This window comes from Pseudophryne corroboree, chromosome 5 (genome assembly GCF_028390025.1).
Source record: "Pseudophryne corroboree isolate aPseCor3 chromosome 5, aPseCor3.hap2, whole genome shotgun sequence".
NCBI classification, from domain to species: Eukaryota; Metazoa; Chordata; class Amphibia; order Anura; family Myobatrachidae; genus Pseudophryne; species Pseudophryne corroboree.
The window spans coordinates 609470967-609490795 of record NC_086448.1 but is presented as its reverse complement, the minus strand read 5'-3'; the positions used below and the strand labels follow the sequence as shown (position 1 = coordinate 609490795).

The window sequence follows — 19829 nt, the reverse complement described above, 5'->3', positions numbered from 1 at the left end:
TGCTTCAGCAGAAGAGATATGTAGGGCAGCCACGTGGTCTTCCATAAACACATTCATTAGACATTATGCCTTGGATACTTTTGCCTCTCATGACGCAGACTTCGGGCGAAAGGTCCTCCTGTGCAATCAGGAGCGTCCCCACCACTTTAATGGCTTTGAGAATCCCAATGTTATCCTGTGGATAATCCTAGGGACCCAGCCAGAGAAATATACGTTATGGTAAGAACTTACCGTTGATAACGTAATTTCTCTTATGTCCACAGGTATCCACAGGGATCCCACCCTGACGCATCTGATTTGAGGATCTAGACAATCACTAAAACCTTTTTCTTCTTGTATGGAAGGGTGTGCATGTGTGTTCTTATCGCCTAAACAGGTCTCTGCCTGATGTTCCTGCCTAAAATCGCTGTGGAAAGAACTGATCTGACTGAGTCAGTGGGCGGGACTATATAGTGGAGGCCCCAATGCATCCTGGGAGGCCAGAAAGCTCGTGACAGTGTTGGTGCCATTTTCGCTGTCGCTCGACAATATCCCAATGTTATCCTGTGGATACCTGTGGACATAAGAGAAATCACGTTATCAACGGTAAGTTCTTACCATAACGTATATATCTGTGTGTGACTAAGTAACAAATCTGTGTAAAAGGATTCAGTAATAGCCGTGACTATTTCTTCATCCATGTTCAGTGATTCTGAATCTGCAACTTTTTACGTAGGCTGTACCAATTCTTTGCAACAATAGTAGTACTCTAGCATCTTTGGTACACTGTGGGCTACTTTCTGTGTGCGTATGGCACAACTAAAACGCATCATTTAGGGAAAAATAAGATTTTACTCACCGGTAAATCTATTTCTCGTAGTCCGTAGTGGATGCTGGGACTCCGTAAGGACCATGGGGAATAGCGGCTCCGCAGGAGACTGGGCACAACTAAAGAAAGCTTTAGGACTACCTGGTGTGCACTGGCTCCTCCCACTATGACCCTCCTCCAGACCTCAGTTAGGATACTGTGCCCGGAAGAGCTGACACAATAAGGAAGGATTTTGAATCCCGGGTAAGACTCATACCAGCCACACCAATCACACCGTATAACTCGTGATACTATACCCAGTTAACAGTATGAAATATAACTGAGCCTCTCAACAGATGGCTCAACAATAACCCTTTAGTTAGGCAATAACTATATACAAGTATTGCAGACAATCCGCACTTGGGATGGGCGCCCAGCATCCACTACGGACTACGAGAAATAGATTTACCGGTGAGTAAAATCGTATTTTCTCTGACGTCCTAAATGGATGCTGGGACTCCGTAAGGACCATGGGGATTATACCAAAGCTCCCAAACGGGCGGGAGAGTGCGGATGACTCTGCAGCACCGAATGAGCAAACTCTAGGTCCTCCTCAGCCAGGGTATCAAACTTGTAGACTCTTGCAAAAATGTTTGAACCCGACCAAGTAACAGCTCGGCAAATTTGTAAAGCCGAGACCCCTCGGGCAGCCGCCCAAGAAGAGCCCACTTTCCTCGTGGAATGGGCTTTTACAGATTTAGGGTGCGGCAGTCCAGCCGCAGAATGTGCAAGTTGAATCGTGCTACAGATCCAGCGAGCAATAGTCTGCTTAGAAGCAGGTGCACCCAGCTTTTTGGGTGCATACAGGATAAATAGCGAGTCCGTTTTCCTGACTCCAGCCGTCCTGGAAACATATATTTTTCAGGGCCCTAACTACGTCCAGTAACTTGGAATCCTCCAAGTCCCAAGTAGCCGCAGGCACCACAATAGGTTGGTTCACATGAAAAACTGATACCACCTTAGGAAGGAATTGGGAACGAGTCCTCAATTCCGCCTTATCCATATAAAAAAATCAGATGAGCGCTTTTGCATGACAAAGCCGCCAATTCTGATACACGCCTGGCCGACGCCAAGGCCAACAGCATGACCACTTTCCACGTGAGGTATTTTAGCTCCACGGATTTAAGTGGCTCAACCCAATGCGACTTCAGGAAATCCAACACCACGTTGAGATCCCACGGTGCCACTGGAGGCACAAACGGGGGCTGACTATGCAGCACTCCCTTAACAAAAGTCTGAACTTCAGGCAGTGAAGCCAGTTCTATTTTGGAAGAAAATCGATAGAGCCGAAATCTGGACCTTAATGGAACCCAATTTTAGGCCCATAGTCACCCCTGACTGTAGGAAGTGCAGAAATCGACCTAGCTGAAATTCCTCCGTTGGGGCCTTCCTGGCCTCACAGCACGCAATATATTTCCGCCATATGCGGTGATAATGGTTTGCGTTCACTTCTTTCCTAGCTTTAATTAGCGTAGGGATAACTTCCTCCGGAATGCCCTTTTCCTTCAGGATCCGGCGTTCAACCGCCATGCCGTCAAACGCAGCCGCGGTACGTCTTGGAACAGACAGGCCCCCTGCTGCAGCAGGTCCTGTCTGAGCGGCAGAGGCCATGGGTCCTCTGAGATCAGTTCTTGGAGTTCTGGGTACCAAGCTCTTCTTGGCCACTCCGGAACAATGAGTATAGTTCTTACTCCTCTCCTTCTTCTTATTCTCATTACCCTGGGTATGAGAGGCAGAGAAGGGAACACATACACCGACTGGTACACCCACGGTGTTACCAGAGCGTCCACAGCTATCGCCTGAGGGTCCCTTGACCTGGCGCAATATCTTTTTAGCTTTTTGTTGAGGCGGGACGCCATCATGTCCACCTGTGGCCTTTCCCAATGGTGTACAATCATTTGGAAGACTTCTGGATGAAGTCCCCACTCTCCCGGGTGGAGGTCGTGTCTGCTGAGAAAGTCTGCTTCCCAGTTGTCCACTCCGGGAATGAACACTGCTGACAGTGCTAACACATGATTTTCCGCCCATCGGAGAATCCTTGTGGCTTCTGCCATCCTGCTTCTTGTGCCGCCCTGTCGGTTTACATGAGCGACCGCCGTGATGTTGTCCGACTGGATCAGCATCGGCCGGTGTTGAAGCAGGGGTCTAGCCTGACTTAGGGCATTGTAAATGGCCCTTAGTTCCAGAACATTTATGTGTAGGGAAATCTCCTGACTTTTCCATAGTCCTTGGAAGTTTCTTCCCTGTGTGACTGCCCCCCAGCCTCGAAGGCTGGCATCCGTGGTCACCAGGACCCAGTCCTGTATGCCGAATCTGCGGCCCTCTTGAAGATGAACACTCTGCAGCCACCACAACAGCGACACCCTGGCCCTTGGAGACAGGGTTATCCGCCGATGCATCTGAAGATGCGACCCGGACCACTTGTCCAACAGATCCCACTGGAAGATCCTTGCATGGAACCTGCCGAATGGAATTTCTTCGTAAGAAGCTACCATCTTTCCCAGGGCTCGCATGCATTGATGCACCGACACCTGTATTTGTATTAGGAGGTCTCTGACTAGAGATGACAACTCCTTGGCCTTCTCCTCCGGGAGAAAACCTTTTTTCCTGTTCTGTGTCCAGAACCATACCCAGGAACAGTAGACGCGTCGTAGGAACCAGCTGCGACTTTGGAATTCAGAATCCAGCCGTGCTGTTGTAGCACTTCCCGAGATAGTGCTACTCCGACGAACAACTGCTCCCTGGACCTCGTCTTTATAAGGAGATCGTCCAAGTACGGGATAATTATTTCGGCCATTACCTTGGTAAATACCCTCGGTGCCGGGGACAGACCAATGGCAACGTCTGGAATTGGTAATGACAATCCTGTACCACAATTTTGAGGTACTCCTGGTGAGGAGGGTAAATAGGGACATGCAGGTAAGCATCATTGATGTCCAGTGATACCATGAAATTCTCCAGGCTTGCAATAATCGCCCTGAGCGATTCCATTTTGAACTTGAACCTTCGTATATAAGTTGGAAAAAGTGAATAAGATCAGAGCGACCACGGGTGGTGGATAAGTCAGAAGACTAACAGAATGTTTTTGTTAAAAAAACAATACAGGGTTTATTCTACAATGAACGTTTAGACAAATTTTGGACATTAAAAAAGGCAACATACAGGACTGCTTTTTTTTTTTTTTTTTTGCTTTTTTTTTTTATATAAACGGTTATCAAAAAGAGCCTTACAATGAACAAAAATAAAAGAAGACTAAGATAAAAATAGTGCTAAAAAATTCAAGTACTAAGAAAGATAAGAATCATTAGAAACAGCCGTGTGTCTAAAATTATGTAAAAAATATATATGTGGATAAAAAGTTCCGTAAATAATAAAAGCAGCTTAACTGAGGACTTCAATAGTAGCAGGAATCACCCAACGCGTTTAGTCTGGTCTGACTTCATCACTATTTGGAATAGTAACCCCGGCCTTGTTGAAGGAGGGGTACCTTGATTTCACCTGCTGGAAGTACAGCTTGTGAATTTCCGCCAGTACTACCTCCCTTTCTCCGAGGGCAGCAGGCAAGGCTGATGTGAGGTAACGGCGAGGGGGAGTCGCCTCGAACTCCAGCTTGTATCCCTGTGATACTACTTGCAGAACCTAGGGATCCACCTGTGGGCAAGCCCACTGGTCCCTGAAGTTCCCGAGACGCGCCCCCACCGCACTTGTCTCCACCTGTGGAGCCCCAGCGTCATGCGGTGGACTCAGAGGAAGCGGGGGAAGATTTTTGATCCTGGGAACTGGCTGTCTGGTGCAGCTTTTTCCTTCTTCCCTTGTCTCTGTGCAGAAAGGAAGCGCCTTTGACCCGCTTGCTTTTCTGAAGCCGAAAGGACTGTACCTGAAAATACGGTGCTTTCTTAGGCTGTGAGGAAACCTGAGGTAAAAAAATTTCTTCCCAGCTGTTGCTGTGGATACGAGGTCCCAGAGACCATCCCCAAACAATTCCTCACCCTTATAAGGCAGAATCTCCATGTGCCTTTTAAAGTCAGCATCACTTGTCCACTGCCGGGTCTCTAATACCCTCCTGGCAGAATGGACATTGCCTTAATTCTGGATGCCAGCCGGCAAATATCCCTCTGTGCATCCCTCATATATAAGACGACGTCTTTAATATGCTCTATGTTAGCAAAATATTATCTCTGTCTAGGGTATTAATATTATCTGACAGGGTATCAGACCACGCTGCAGCAGCACTATTCATGCTGAGGCAATTGCAGGTCTCAGTATAGTACCTGAGTGTGTATATACAGACTTCAGGATAGCCTCCTGCTTTTTATCAGCAGGCTCCTTCAAAGTGGCCGTATCCTAAGACGGCAGTGCCACCTTTTTTGACAAACGTGTGAGCGCCTTATCCACCCTAGGGGATATCTCCCAACGTGACCTATCCTCTGGCGGGAAAGGGTACGCCATCAGTAACTTTTTAGAAATTACCAGTTTATTATCGGGGGAACCCACGCTTCTTTACACACTTCATTCACTCATCTGATGGGGGAACAAAACACTGGCTGCTTTTTCTCCCCAAACATAAAACCCCTTTTATGTAGTACTTGGGTTCATGTCAGAAATGTGTAACACATTTTTCATTGCCGAGATCATGCAACGGATGTTCCTAGTGGATTGTGTATATGTCTCAATCTCGTCGACACTGGAGTCAGACTCCGTGTCGACATCTGTGTCTGCCATCTGAGATAACGGGCGTTTTTTGAGCCCCTGATGGCCTTTGAGACGCCTGGGCAGGCGCGGGCTGAGTAGCCGGCTGTCCCACAGCTGTTACGTAAGGAGTTGACATTGTCGGTTAATACCTTCCACCTATCCATCCACTCTGATGTCGGCCCCACAGGGGGCGACATCCCATTTATCGGCCTCTGCTCCGCCTCCACGTAACCTTCCTCATCCAACATGTCGACACAGCCGTACCGACACACCGCACACACACAGGGAATGCTCTGACTGAGGACAGGACCCCACAAAGTCCTTTGGGGAGACAGAGAGAGAGTATGCCAGCACACACCAGAGCGCTATATAATGCAGGGATTAACACTATAACTGAGTGATTTTTTCCCCCAATAGCTGCTTGTATACACATATTGCGCCTAAATTTAGTGCCCCCCCTCTCTTTTTAACCCTTTGAGCCTGAAAACTACAGGGGAGAGCCTGGGGAGCTGTCTTCCAGCTGCACTGTGAAGAAAAAATGGCGCCAGTGTGCTGAGGGAGATAGCCCCGCCCCTTTTTCGGCGGACTTTTCTCCCGCTTTTTTCATGGATTCTGGCAGGGGTATTTATCACATATATAGCCTCTGGGACTATATATTGTGTTTTTTGCCAGCCAAGGTATTCATATTGCTGCTCAGGGCACCCCCCCCCCCCAGCGCCCTGCACCCATCAGTGACCGGAGTGTGAGGTGTGCATGAGGAGCAATGGCGCACAGCTGCAGTGCTGTGCGCTACCTTGTTGAAGACCGAAGTCTTCTGCCGCCGATTTCCAGGACCATCTTCATGCTTCTGGCTCTGTAAGGGGGACGGCGGCGCTGCTCCGGGACCGAACGATCGAGGTCGGGTCCTGTGTTCGATCCCTCTGGAGCTAATGGTGTCCAGTAGCCTAAGAAGCCCAAACTATCTACAGTCAGGTAGGTTCGCTTCTTCTCCCCTTAGTCCCTCGTAGCAGTGAGTCTGTTGCCAGCAGATCTCTCTGAAAATAAAAAAACTAAAATATACTTTCTTTTCTAGGAGCTCAGGAGAGCCCCTAGTGTGCATCCAGCTCAGCCGGGCACAAGATTCTAACTGAGGTCTGGAGGAGGGTCATAGTGGGAGGAGCCAGTGCACACCAGGTAGTCCTAAAGCTTTCTTTAGTTGTGCCCAGTCTCCTGCGGAGCCGCTATTCCCCATGGTCCTTACGGAGTCCCAGCATCCACTTAGGACGTCAGAGAAAGTACGTTGTACTAAACATGTTTGAGTGTCTGTCGCTCCAAGCGTCTTGCTGTCATGGCGTAATGACGCAAGGTATATGAGGACATATATCTGTACTCTGACCACTTGCCTGGCATGGTCGCATCAGATGCGATCATGCCTGCAAGTGCTCTATCTGACCTGGTCGCACAGGATGCGACCAGTCAGATAGAGAGTGTTAGCAGCGGCAGGGAAGATAAACTTCCCTCCGCTGCTGCTGTCAGAAGGACCGGAAGGTCCCTCTGCCTCCCTGCATGATCCCCCTGTGTCTGCTGTGCTGCCGATCACTACTGATTGGTCAGCACGGCAGGATCTGACTGTTGCTCAAATTTGAGTCTATATAATAATTTAAAGCACCTTGCAAACATAGATTTCAGGATAGGCATTCTAACTTAATCAAGTTAATTAACTTGCAGAGTAGTAGTTCTAATATAACTTCATATATAATGTATATGAAGCTATATTATAAATAGTGACATACACTTTTGGGTGGATTCAAATTCAAAATTGAATACATAAAAAATACATAAATTATGCACTATAATTCACGTATTCAGGTTTTTGCCAATCCGAAGGCTGGTTCAGGCTTTTAAAAGCAATTCCACAGTCCAGGTAGGTAGGGCGGTTACACCTGACTCCTTTGGATGCTTAGCTGCTTTTTCAAAGTTTCACTATTCCTAATATAGGGGCAGATGTATTAAGCCTGGAGAAGTGATAAAGCAGTGATAAGTGTAAGATGATAACGCACCAGCCAATCAGCTCCTAACTGTTTTGTTTTTTTCAAACCCGTAATGATTGGTTGGTATGTTATCACCTTACTCTTATTACTACTTTATCACTTTTCCAGGCTTAATACATCTGCCCCACAGATTCTAATATCAATTTATTATATATGGAGTTATATTAGCGCTGTTATTCTATTTATGTCTAAAGGACTGACTATCCCTATCTATAGTAGATGTTTGGACAAACAGACCCTATCAGTGCCTGTTTAGAAACATTGGTATCTATTTCTTATAATTAACGTGCAAGCTATAAATGTGAATCATTCTGTATTCAAGTGAAACATGTATGGTAATTCTACATTGTATGCATTTTCAATCCACTTAGAGCAATGTTTTGGATGTAGAGCGCTCCAGACATGTAAAATGTACCTATGACAACATGTTACACACAAATAAATTAATATTTTTGCAATGTATGTTCTCTAGACACAGACTTAATCTAATTTTTAACTATACAGATTGTGAAGCTGCTTCTTCGACATGGTGGCAATGCGTTCCAGGCCAACAAGCACGGCTCCCGTCCCATTGATATGGCTGAGACAGAGGAACTAGAGCAACTACTGAAGAGTGAAGTTCCCATTTCTGATGATGACGATAGTTATGCAGGTATATGTGTCCTCTTATGTAATAGTATGCCATTGAATAGGTACAGTACACTTGTATTGATTTATATCAGGTTTAATGTACAATATTTAATTTGTGTCGCATTCTTTTGTATATTCTGATTTGTATTTATGATGCTGTTTTGCTCAATAGAAACGTGTATATATTGTAATGATCAATTTTACTACCCCTATATGCACATACTGGCTTTTTAGTCGGTGGTAGTAATGTAGTTTCTTTACTAAAGTACCAATGTTTTATTTTGCAGACTCTGAAGAGCCGCAGTTCACCAACATGTCCAGTGTGGATGAAAACTTAGATTCAGAGGGTGACAAAGAGTCTCTCATCGGTGAAAGCAAACATGTAGCCATCAAAGGAATGCCTTGCACTTCAGGGCTTGATGAATATGAATTTAAAGATGAAGAGGAGGAGGAAGATGATGATGATGATGATGAAGAAGATACGGAAATCAGCAAAATGCTGAAAGACAAGCATATGCTCAGGAATGACATTAAAAAAGAGAACACTGAAGGAAATGATAACTTCTTTGTTAAGAAAGAAAAGATTGATTTTCCAAAATTGTACAAAACCAGGAAATCAAAACCTTCCCGATTGTTATTCACAAGCTCTGATAGTTCAGATGACGATTTGCCTTCTGAGAAAGTGGGGCTGATATCGGAAAGCATAAATACTGATATCAGACTTAAAAAAGAGTACAATGTTTTACATGAACAGAAGGAGAAGGGTAAAGTTAAAAGGAAGCTGAAGAACCAGAGCAAAAACAAGGAGAACAAAGAATTAAAGCCAGAAAAAGAAAAGAAGGAAAATGTGAAAGTTGTAAGCATAGCGAGTTCTGCTTTAGATTCATTAGAGAAAACCAGAGATGAAGATATGTTTCGAAAATCTTTGTGCACAAAGGAGGAAGGGTCATTACATTTATTTCAGCTCACTCCTGGTAAATCTCCCAAACACACTTATTCTTCTGTGGATAAGCAATCAACACCTCTGAAACAAGAAAACACTAAGATGTGTGTTTCGCCACCCGGAGGTTCGGAGTCCTCATTACAAGCGGAGTTATTTCGTTTTGATCAGAGCCTTGATTCAGAGTATGCGCTGGAAAATTCTAGTTCCACGTTTTCCAAATACAAAGAAAAAAGTAAGCACCTGAAAGACTTTTTTATTGAGCATGGGGAGAGGGTTACCTCAAAGTGCAAAGAAGACAGCAAGAGTCCATCATTTGAGATATCTGAATGTACTGCAAAAAAATCAGACCGGGAAGGAAAGGTAGTCAAAAAGCACAAAGTAAGACATAAAGAGAGGGACAAAGACAGGCTTAAAAAAGAACCAGATGCGGAGAAAGATAAAATGAAGCATAAGGACAATAGTAAAAATACTCAAATCAATATTGAGTTTGACAGAGAATTCTGGAAGGAAAACTTTTTTAAAAGTGATGAAAATGAAGAGTTGTTGAGCATGGAATCAAAAAACACATCAGTAGAGAAAAAAGCCAAGCTGGATAAAACACCAACAAAAGAAGATAAATCAAGAGAAAATCATGACCACAAAGAAAGTTCTAAAAATGAGAATGAAGAGAGTGTAAAAAAAGAACGAGACTGTAATATTTTTTTCCCTGAGAAAGAAGTTGTATTCTTGTCTAACGTACTTATTAAAGAGGACAATTCACGCATGGAAAAAGATGATGAACCAGAATTTTTTTTTAAAGATGTCCGGGAAAAGACTGACAAAAGATTGGCATTGAAAGAGAAGGACATAGAAAAACTGGATAAGAAAAGTATAGACAAAGAGAAAAAAACAAAACAAGATCATAAATCAGAAAGGGAAAAAACTGAAATACATGAGTTTGCAGAAAAATGCAAAACACATTTGCAACCTGTACAAAAAGAAAATGACAAAATCAGAAATGCATCAGCCAACAAAGAAAAGTCCAAAGATAAGCTTGAGAAAAAGGTTGAAAAAAATGAGAAAGATAAACATCTCAGTGAGCAGAAAGTTTGTTTAGATAAAAAAGTTAAAACATTTGATAAGGATCTGGAAACAAGTAAAATGGACAAGTCAAAACGCAGGGAACGTGACTACCGAAAAAAGGAAAAACCTAAAGAAGGAGACTATATTGCTGGAACGAGTATGAAGCATAGTCAGGAGGATCGAAAACAGAATAACATAGAAAATAACAAAATACTGCATGAACGACTGTCAATAGTAAAGGAAAAACCCAAAGAAGAGCAACAGAAAATTATGGAATGCAAAGAAAAAGATCGGAAAGACAAAGAAAAAGACATTGATCGATATAAAGAGCGCGACAAACATAAGGATAAAACACAAACAAATATATTGAAGGGGAAACCAAAAGAAATTGAAACTGAAAAATGTAAACCCAAGTTACAGTTAGTAAAAGATGCTCGGCCGAAAGAAAAAAGATTGGTTAATGATGACCTTATGCAGACTAGTTTTGAACGAATGCTAAGCCTCAAAGATCTAGAAATTGAACAGTGGCATAAAAAGCATAAAGAAAAAATAAAACAAAAGGAAAAAGAGAGGCTAAAACATCGGAACAGTGCAGAACTAAGTAAAATAAAGGAAAAAGAAAAACTTAGGAACTCACTGACTCCATCTAAAAACAAGGAGTTGATGAGATCCAAAAGTTCAGAGTTGTCAGATGTCTATACAAAAGAAAAATTATTAAAGGATGCCACAAGCTGCAGATCACAATCAGTTGACGGAAAAAATTTGACACAAGCTGGAAAGACACTCTTAATTTTAGAGAATAATAGCATAGCAAGGTCTCCTCGGTCGGAGAGTGAAAAAACTGGTCTAAGTTCTCGATCAATATCAATGATTTCAGTAGCCAGTTCTGAAGATTCTTGCCATGCTACTGTGACAACGCCAAGGCCTACAACTGAATACGATTCAGACTTTGCACTTGAAGGTTCTGACTCTCAAATGTCTTTCTCCCAGTCACCATTTTTACCGAGTGCCAAGTCACCGGCAATTCATGACAGAGAGTTAGACAGTCTTACTGAGCAACCTGATCGTGTTAAACCACCTTTGACAAATAGACTTCTTCCAAATTATCTCAGGTCAGTCTCTGCGGAAGATGGTGAATGCAGACTATCTGTAGAATCAAGAATAAAATCCTCCTCAGGATCTGAAAGCACTTTACAAGAATTGACATCAGCTGTCCTACCAATGCCAAACAGTTGTATATCTCCAAAACTAGAAGTATTGTCCATTACAGAGAGAGATTTGTATAGTACTGTCTCAAATTGTCATTTGAACAGCAAAAAATCTTTATCTTTTAGTAAGCATAGTGTAGATTCGAATGTATTAAACCAAGAACAACAGTCTTCTTCTGAAGTAACCCCTCTACAAACTAGCACAGAAAGTTCTGTCTGTCAACTAGAAATGTCTTCACCTTTGGATTCAGGGCCTGCTAAGGTAGTTTGTACTGAACAGGAATCTGCCAATTCCACTGATGTTGCTAATGAAGTATCTCAGGAACTGCTCTCTTCTAAGCAGGAAAACCTAAAAACTGACTCGCATGATATCTGCATTTTGCCTTCTCCCACATCATGTGACAGTGATATAAATAAGGCGGCTACAGATGCACCGTGTTCCCCAAAAAGTTCTCTGCTCAGCAGCATAAGGGAAGACCACAGTTTCACAAGTGCCAACTTAAATAGTGTCAAAGTAAATGACGTGAAAGAAACTGAGGCCAAACTTTCCCAAGAGGAAAAGACCTTGGTGACTTCTGCACCACCTTCAGAAGAAAAGATTCAATTTGTACTTTCAGACTGTGCTGTGGAAAAAGTGCAAAATACAGAAGACGGGCAGGGAAACCATGTCCTCTTGAAGGAATGCTCACAAAGTATTACCCGGACAAAGGAGAGTATTCTGACTGATAAAACCGATGATGCACAATCTGTACCTAATGAAGGCAAAACACTTTCAGAAACTCTGGAACCTACATTAGAGAACACGAAGAGTGAGTTTGATTTAGAAAACTCTTATCAAACAGCAGAAATCCATAATCAGAATTCTCATCTTTCAATCAGTCAGACCACTTTGTTGCATAAACCCGATGAGGTACATTTTACATCTGAAAGTCATGTCCCCTCAGTTCAAGAAGAGATACAGAAATTTAGCCAGTCCATTAAGATGGAATTAGAGGAAAATGCAGAGGAGAAAACAGAGCCTCAAGAAATTCCTCAAAGAATTACTAGAAACCGGGCTAACATGTTAGCCAATCAAAATAAACAGGTACAGGCGGGCTATTCACATACATCAGAAAAGGAGACCATAGAATCCTCAATATCACTAAGAGGGAGGATACGACTAACTGAAGAGGATGATGTACAAGTTCATCATCCACGTAAAAGAAAATTGCCTCGTGTGCCTCAGCCTGGTTTTGCCAATCCCTCAATTCAGCAAGCAAAGGAGAAAACTCAGCAGTCCCTAGCAGCAGTTGTAGATTCCTTGAAATTGGATGATATTCAGCCATATCAGTCCGAGAGAGCAAATCCTTATTTTGAGTATCTCCACATTAGAAGGAAGGTAGAGGAGAGGCGCAAGATGCTGTGTAGTGTCATCCCACAGGCGCCACAGTATTATGATGAGTATGTGACATTTAATGGCTCATATCTACTAGATGGGAACCCCTTCAGCAAGCTCTGCATACCAACAGTAAGTTCACGATTTAGGTAAACAGTGAATCTTGCATTTCCTTATTAGTGTTTGGTTTCATCAAGGAGCAAAGGCTTTATAACACTTTTGTGCTACACCTGATTGCTGATCTGAATGTGCTCTTTCAAGAAATGAGGGTGCCCCTGAAATCGAGTTAAAGCTAAAAGCTTTTACTTATATGCTTAACCCTTCCTCAGCTAGCAATATAGGATTTACACCCTGCAGCCCTAACATTAAAACCACCTACCTTATACTGTGCCGCCAAAACTGTGCTGACCCATTTAGGCATGGACTCCACAAGACCTCTGAAAGTATCCTGTGGTATCTCGCACCAAGATATTAGCAGATCCTTCAAGTCCTGTAAGTAGTGAGGTGGGGCCTCCATGTTTCAGACTTGTTTTTTTCCAGCACATCCCACGGATGCTCATTCGGATTGAGAGCTGGGGAATTTGGAGTCCAAGACAACACCTTAAACTCTTAGTCCTGTTTCTCAAACCATTTTTGCACAATTTCAATACTGTAGCAGGGTACATTATCCTGCTGAAGGAGGCCATTGCTATCAGGGAATATTGTTACCATGAATGGGTGTACCTGGTCTGCAACAATGTGTAGGTAGGTGGTACTTGCCATATTAACATCCACATGAATCCCAGGCCCTAAAGTTTCCCAGCAGAAGACTGCCTAGAGCAGCACACTGCCTCTGCCAGCCCACCTTCTTCCCATAGTGAATCCTGGTGCCGTGTCATCTATACAATGCACACACACCCGACCATCCATGTGATGTAAAAGAATACATGATTAATCAGACCAGGCCACCTTCTTCCAATTCTTCATGGTCTAGTCCTGAAGCTCATGTGCCTATTATAGGTGGTTTTCAGTGGTGGATAGGGTTCAGCAAGGGCACTCTGACCCAATCGTATGTAATACTCAGCCCCATACGCAACAAGCTGTGATGCACTGTCTGTTCTGACACCTTTATATCCTAGCCAGCATTAACATTTTCAGCAGTTTGTGCTACAGTAGCTCTTTTGTGGGATTGGTCCACACAGGTTAGCCTTCGCTCCCCACGTTCACCAATGACCCTTGGGCACCCATGATTCTGCTGTTTTACCAGTTGTCCTTCATTGGACCACTATTGGTAGGTACAGACTACTGTGCATTTTGGAAATGCTATGGTCTACCCATCACAATTTGACTCTTGTAAAAGCTTCTCGGATCCTTACGCTGTGCAGTTTTTCTTGCTTCCAACAAATCAAGTTCAAGAACTTGCTGCCTAATATATCCAAGCCCTTGGTACGTGCCATTGTAACAAGATAATCAGAGTTCACCTGTCAGTGGTTTTAATGTTATGGCTGATGGTTGTATGTCAGAGCTTGCCTCAATCTTAAGATACCATCTACATCAGGGGTGGGGAACCTCTGGCCCACTGGCCGTATAAGGCCCGCAAAGCCACTTGATCCGGCCCGGCTCACCTAAACGAAGGAGAGGCCAGGCACCCGCTGAGGTTTTGTTACTAGTGGGCGGCCGGCTCCTTCCCCTCAGCAGCAGCCGGAGACAGGAGCTCACTCCTGAGCTCCGGCTTCCGGCTCAGGCAGTGTGTGTGCGGCGCTATGGGAGAGACGTCATGACGTCTCTCCCATAGTTCCGAGGAGCAGGCGTCCAGGCGGAGGGCAGCGGTCCGGAACATATTTAATGGGGCATAACAACTGACTGGGGGCATATCCACTGGGGCATAAATACTGGGGGCAGGCTAATTTTTAAGTTGATAATTTTTGTATGGCCCCCAAAGGATTTTATAAATATCCAAATGGCCCGTTGTAGAAAAAAGGTTCCCACCCCTGATCTACATCCATCCTATGTTGCACAGCATTTGCTCCCTGACCTTTCTAACCTGAAGACATTGTCTGAAGCTTAATATCTCATATAGATGTTGCTATCCCAGTGCATCTAAATATGCTCCCATGAGATCATCATGGTCCGTTCCTGTTATCATCTTAGCATGTGTCCATATAACATCCCAATTTGTGATATTACATGTTAATAAATACCCTTACTATTTAAAAGTTGTTGTTATTAAAACGTGGCAACAATAATTAAGAAAAAAAAGTCTTAATGTAAATGTAGAAAACAAACCAAGTTTTAGACCTAAAGTTTATATTGGCCCAAAATCTGCACCAAACCTCCCAATAGCAGCTGCAGAGTCCATTTAAAGGACATTTTTTTAAAAGCAACATGGAAAAGATTCTGAAAAAGCATCATGTATAAAGCAAACGTACTAATATTGCTAAAAGACTATCTGTTTAAAATTGGGGTGATCTTTGTGAAGAATAGAAAGACCACAGTGGTGGGGCTCTTGAGTTAGAAGTTTGGCATTCACCCCTGGCAAATATAAACAGTATGTTTTAACAGCTGATTTCTTACAAATAGTAGGCTTGTGGGGTATGTCAGGTGGAGCGTATCTCCCCGGTCACACCACCACCGTCTCCCCCCCCCCCCCCCCCCCCCTCCCCATTTGGCATAAAGGTGAACGGTTGTTTTGTTGTTGGTTTGGTTTTTTTTTTTTTTGAAAGCTATTGTTTGTGAGACTTTTAAATGTTCTCTCTAGAGCAAAATCTACCTAAACTATCAGGCTTATTAAATATGGTGCATATCATATATTTGGTGCTGGAGGTCTAGAACATGCTTCTGCAAATTTCACCATGGTATTGAATTAGCTTCCATGCCCTAAATTTGTATTATGGGGAAACCTGCTTTAAATGGTAGTTATTACCAGTTATTATGTAGTGCGCACATATATTCCACAGCACATTACAGTGAATATATGGCCATTCGCATACAGTATATGACACACACACTAGAGTAGGTGTTTGTCAGAATCCAATCAAATTATCAGTACGTGTCTGGATAAGTTACCTATTTATTACATTCTATGCCCCTTATTAAATGCTGCCGTTTTGTGCTTGAATGGAAAATATTACATATCTCTATCATGGTATTTCAGATTACACCGCCACCATCCCTCTCAGAACCACTCAAAGAGCTTTTTCGCCAGCAGGAGGTTGTACGTATGAAACTCCGATTGCAGCACAGCATTGAGAGGGTGAGTTTTTCAATTCATTTATGATGGGAGTTTTTACAACATGGTAACACTTCAGCATCTATAAACAGGGTTTATGGTGTTTTTGTAAATTTTCTTTGATTACCGTTGAGGTACGCCAAGAATGAAGCTGAGTATGTGATGTGTCTCCATTCCATCATTAGTGCACACAATAAACCTCATCGGGAAGCATAGAAAGGTTAATTGCATTTAGACCCAGATGTGTTTTGGAAAATAGCCAAAATGCCACTAAATCCTTAATTTGTGGTTACCTTTTATCTGTTGTAGGAGAAGCTAATTGTTTCTAATGAACAAGAAGTTTTGCGTGTGCACTATCGAGCAGCAAGGACGCTGGCCAATCAGTCACTGCCATTCAGTGCCTGCACGGTATTGCTGGATGCTGAGGTGTATAATGTTCCACAGGAGTCGCAGGTAAGAAAGAAATGGTCATGTTCTCTAGTTATATACAGTATCTATTATACATTACACGCCCTATCAGTTGGATGTTTTCATTTAGAAGATCTAATTGAATAGAGGCAAACCTTAGATTGTATATACCATTTTATGATTCCCATCCATTGTTTGAGTGCATGAAATGTAAATGTACTGTATGATCGCTGTACTTGGCTGCAGTGGTCCAGCATTATTTAGATCTCCAGTTCCTCACCCCAACTTAAGAGTGCTTATGAACAATCCATTCAAGGAGATTGTGCCTACCGACACAGGCTTACAATTCCAAACCGGCAATACTTGTGTGTTTTACATAACAATCTGTGAGAATGTAGATGTATATATTAATTTGTGTGTATATATCGATAGAGATATACACACACACGGCCAAATTGTTATGACCACCAAGCTATTTTATACAAAGTGACCATGCCGCAGAGCATACTAACATTGTAAGTATAAATCTGCATAAGAACAGGAATCCGAGAAATACAGAGACTAACAAAGAGCATCACTCATGAAAAAATGGTTAAACGACCCGATCTGACGGACTTTGAATGGGGAATGTTTGGTGGTGCTCACAGCAGTGGTGCAAGCATTAGAGAAACAACTGCACTGGTGAATTTTTCAAGGGCGTTGGGAATGTGTATAGAGTGGACCTGCAGACAGAAAACTGAGTGTGGGTGCAAGGCCTGTGGTCATATGTGGCTACTGGATGCTCATGTGGAACGGAGAGTGGACATACTTGTTCAGTTCCACAGACGGGCAACAGTGCAACAAATTACAGATAATCTGGATCAGGGACCAATTCAGATAGCCCCTCAATGAACAGTACACCACACATTACATTGCATGGGCTGCAAAAGATCTGACCAAAGTTCATTGAGATCATCTGCAAATAGGGTGTACCGCCTCCAGTTTGCTCTGCAACAATCACCGCAGGCAGCATCTCCTCATCCAGTTTCCTCCTGACGCTGATGATTGCGGGGCATACCACTTCTCTCAGGTGAACCAGCTCTGATGGGATCCTCAGCCCGCATGACCCGCAGCATGTAATTGACCCTGCAGAGTCTGGCGACCCTTCTCCTGGCCTCCCCTACATTTTGGTGTGATTACCAGGAGCTCCTTGTGGAGACGCCGATACCGCTGCAGCTAAATCTAGCACTTTCCAGACTCTGCATCAAGCATCCTTCTCGCTGACCTCGAACTTGCTTTGCATCAAGACTCTTGTAATTGCTGGAATTGTGGATATTGGACTTGATAAGTGTGCAGAAGATATTTGGACTTGCTTGATGTTATAGGGAACTCTGTACTATTGGGGTGAGAGGGTTTTCACCAATAGTAACCCCCTGCTGTTCCCTTAGTGCTTGTTGCACACACCGGTACTTAAAGGCCCCCTGGACTTGATACCTCCAGCAGTAGGAGCTCACCTAATAGACTGAGGACCCTGAGTTGCACTGGGTAGTTGATGAGAATGAGGTAAACGGCTGCCCGAGGTATGAGGCACAAGTTGGTTTAACCTCAGTCTAGGCAGGTGTTTAACAGTGCATATGGTATGCAAGCTCCCAGCCAGGGAGCTAGGGTTGGCAGATGAAGAATGCCACACCAAACCTGGGTAGTGGCAGGCAGAGCAGGATACAGGACACTGACAGGCAGAAATTCCGGCAGGGTATCCACAGGACAATGACCAATGTAAAGAACAGGGATAAGTGGTTTACATGCAAGCATGATATTTAAAAGGGGTGGTCTTCAGTATGCCGGCGGTCGGCCTCCCGGCGACCAGCATACCGGCGCCGGGAGCCCGACAGCCGGCATACCGACACTTATTCTCCCTCGTGGGGGTCCACGACCCCCCTGGAGGGAGAATAAAATAGTGTAGCGCGCCACCGTGCCCGTAGCGTGGCGAGCGCAGCGAGCCCGCAAGGGGCTCATTTGCGCTCGCCACACTGTCGGTAAGCCGGCGGTCGGGCTCCCGGCGCCGGTATGCTGGTCGCGGGAGCCCGACCGCCGGCATATCGTAGTGAACCCATTTAAAAGGTATCCTAACCAATCTGTAAGCAGGCAGTGAGGAATGGGCAATAACAACTAATGACATGCAGCTGCACGTCCATATCCCGGATGAAAGCCATTAGCTGTTGTAAATTACCTAGCTGCCGGGAATGCCGTCTGCGGCCGGTGTCCCGGTTGCAGGGCAGCCGCTGTGTCCCCGTTACCAAGCATGAGGACTGTCAGGCCGGGCTGCTGGAAGAGACCCAGCGTCCTGGTCTCCTGGCAACGACCGGGACCTGTGTCTAACACAGCCCACCTGACGGTCTGTAAAAGTACTACACCCCATCTCCGTTATCCACCATGAAACTTTCGTGGCTGCAGCAGCAGCGTTGTCTGTGGTGTCAGGCCCCTCCATCAGCCTGGCTACATCCCTGACGTCCTTCTGCGCTCTGGCTGAATGAAAGAGCTGGAGATCTACACCTGGCTGTTGAGGGACAAGCTGGGGCTACAACTCAAGCTAGAGGTTGCTAACAGTGACCTGGACGGGGGCTTCCATCAGGGGGAGAAAGGTAACCACTCCCATACTGCTATCTACCCTTACCCCCGTCCCCTCCCTACCCCTAGTACTGCCCCAGTTGCTATCCTGACCCCCTCCGTACCCCAGTACTGTCCCAAATATTGCCTGCTGCTAACCTCCTCATTGTTCCCCCAGTACTGCCCTAGCTGCTATCTGCCCTTACCCCCTCCATACCCCCAGTGCTGCCTACCAGTAACATCCTCCTAGCCCCCACAGCACTGCCCCAACTGCTGCTTGCCATTAAAATGCTTTCTTCCCCCAGCACTGCCCAAGCTGCCACCTGACCCCAGCAATGTCCATACTGCTGCCTGCCCTCATCCCCCGTAGTATGTGAGAAGACCCAGAAGCAGTGAAGTAGGACCCCAATTCTTTGAAGTGAGGGGTCCCTGGGATCCACAATTTTTTTCACTCTGCTCGATCACTGCGAAAACATGGATCTACTTGCATCATCACTCTTAAAGCTTGCAGAGGCAAAGTTATGGAGATGCAGATCATTGCATTTGGGCTAATGTTCCTCACAAAACATACCGATAGTTAGTAGAATACATGCCTAGAAGAATTCAAGTTGCGTTAACTGTGAAAATACTAACCAAAGTTCATAATAGTTTGGCCATACAGCGTGTGTGTGTGTGTGTGTGTGTGTGTGTGTGTGTGTATGTGTATATATGTGTATATATATATATATATATATATATATATATATATATATAACTATATAGCTAAAAGTATTTGGATGCCTGTGCATTACACCAACAGGGACTGTTACAACTTTGTATTCAAATACATATAATTTTAAT

At 44.3% G+C, this 19829-nt stretch overlaps 1 protein-coding gene across 5 annotated transcripts in view; it reads left to right on the top strand.

The window, feature by feature from the left end:
• Positions 1 to 19829, top strand: part of ANKRD12 (ankyrin repeat domain 12) — a 323283-nt gene that overhangs the window by 280972 nt on the left and 22482 nt on the right. For all 5 annotated transcript variants that reach the window (XM_063923478.1, XM_063923477.1, XM_063923476.1 and 2 more), the window contains 4 exons: positions 8074 to 8221; positions 8487 to 12919; positions 15921 to 16019; positions 16305 to 16448. In XM_063923478.1, the coding sequence (XP_063779548.1) occupies positions 8074 to 8221; positions 8487 to 12919; positions 15921 to 16019; positions 16305 to 16448 (4824 nt within the window). The remainder of the gene's footprint in view (positions 1 to 8073; positions 8222 to 8486; positions 12920 to 15920; positions 16020 to 16304; positions 16449 to 19829) is intronic.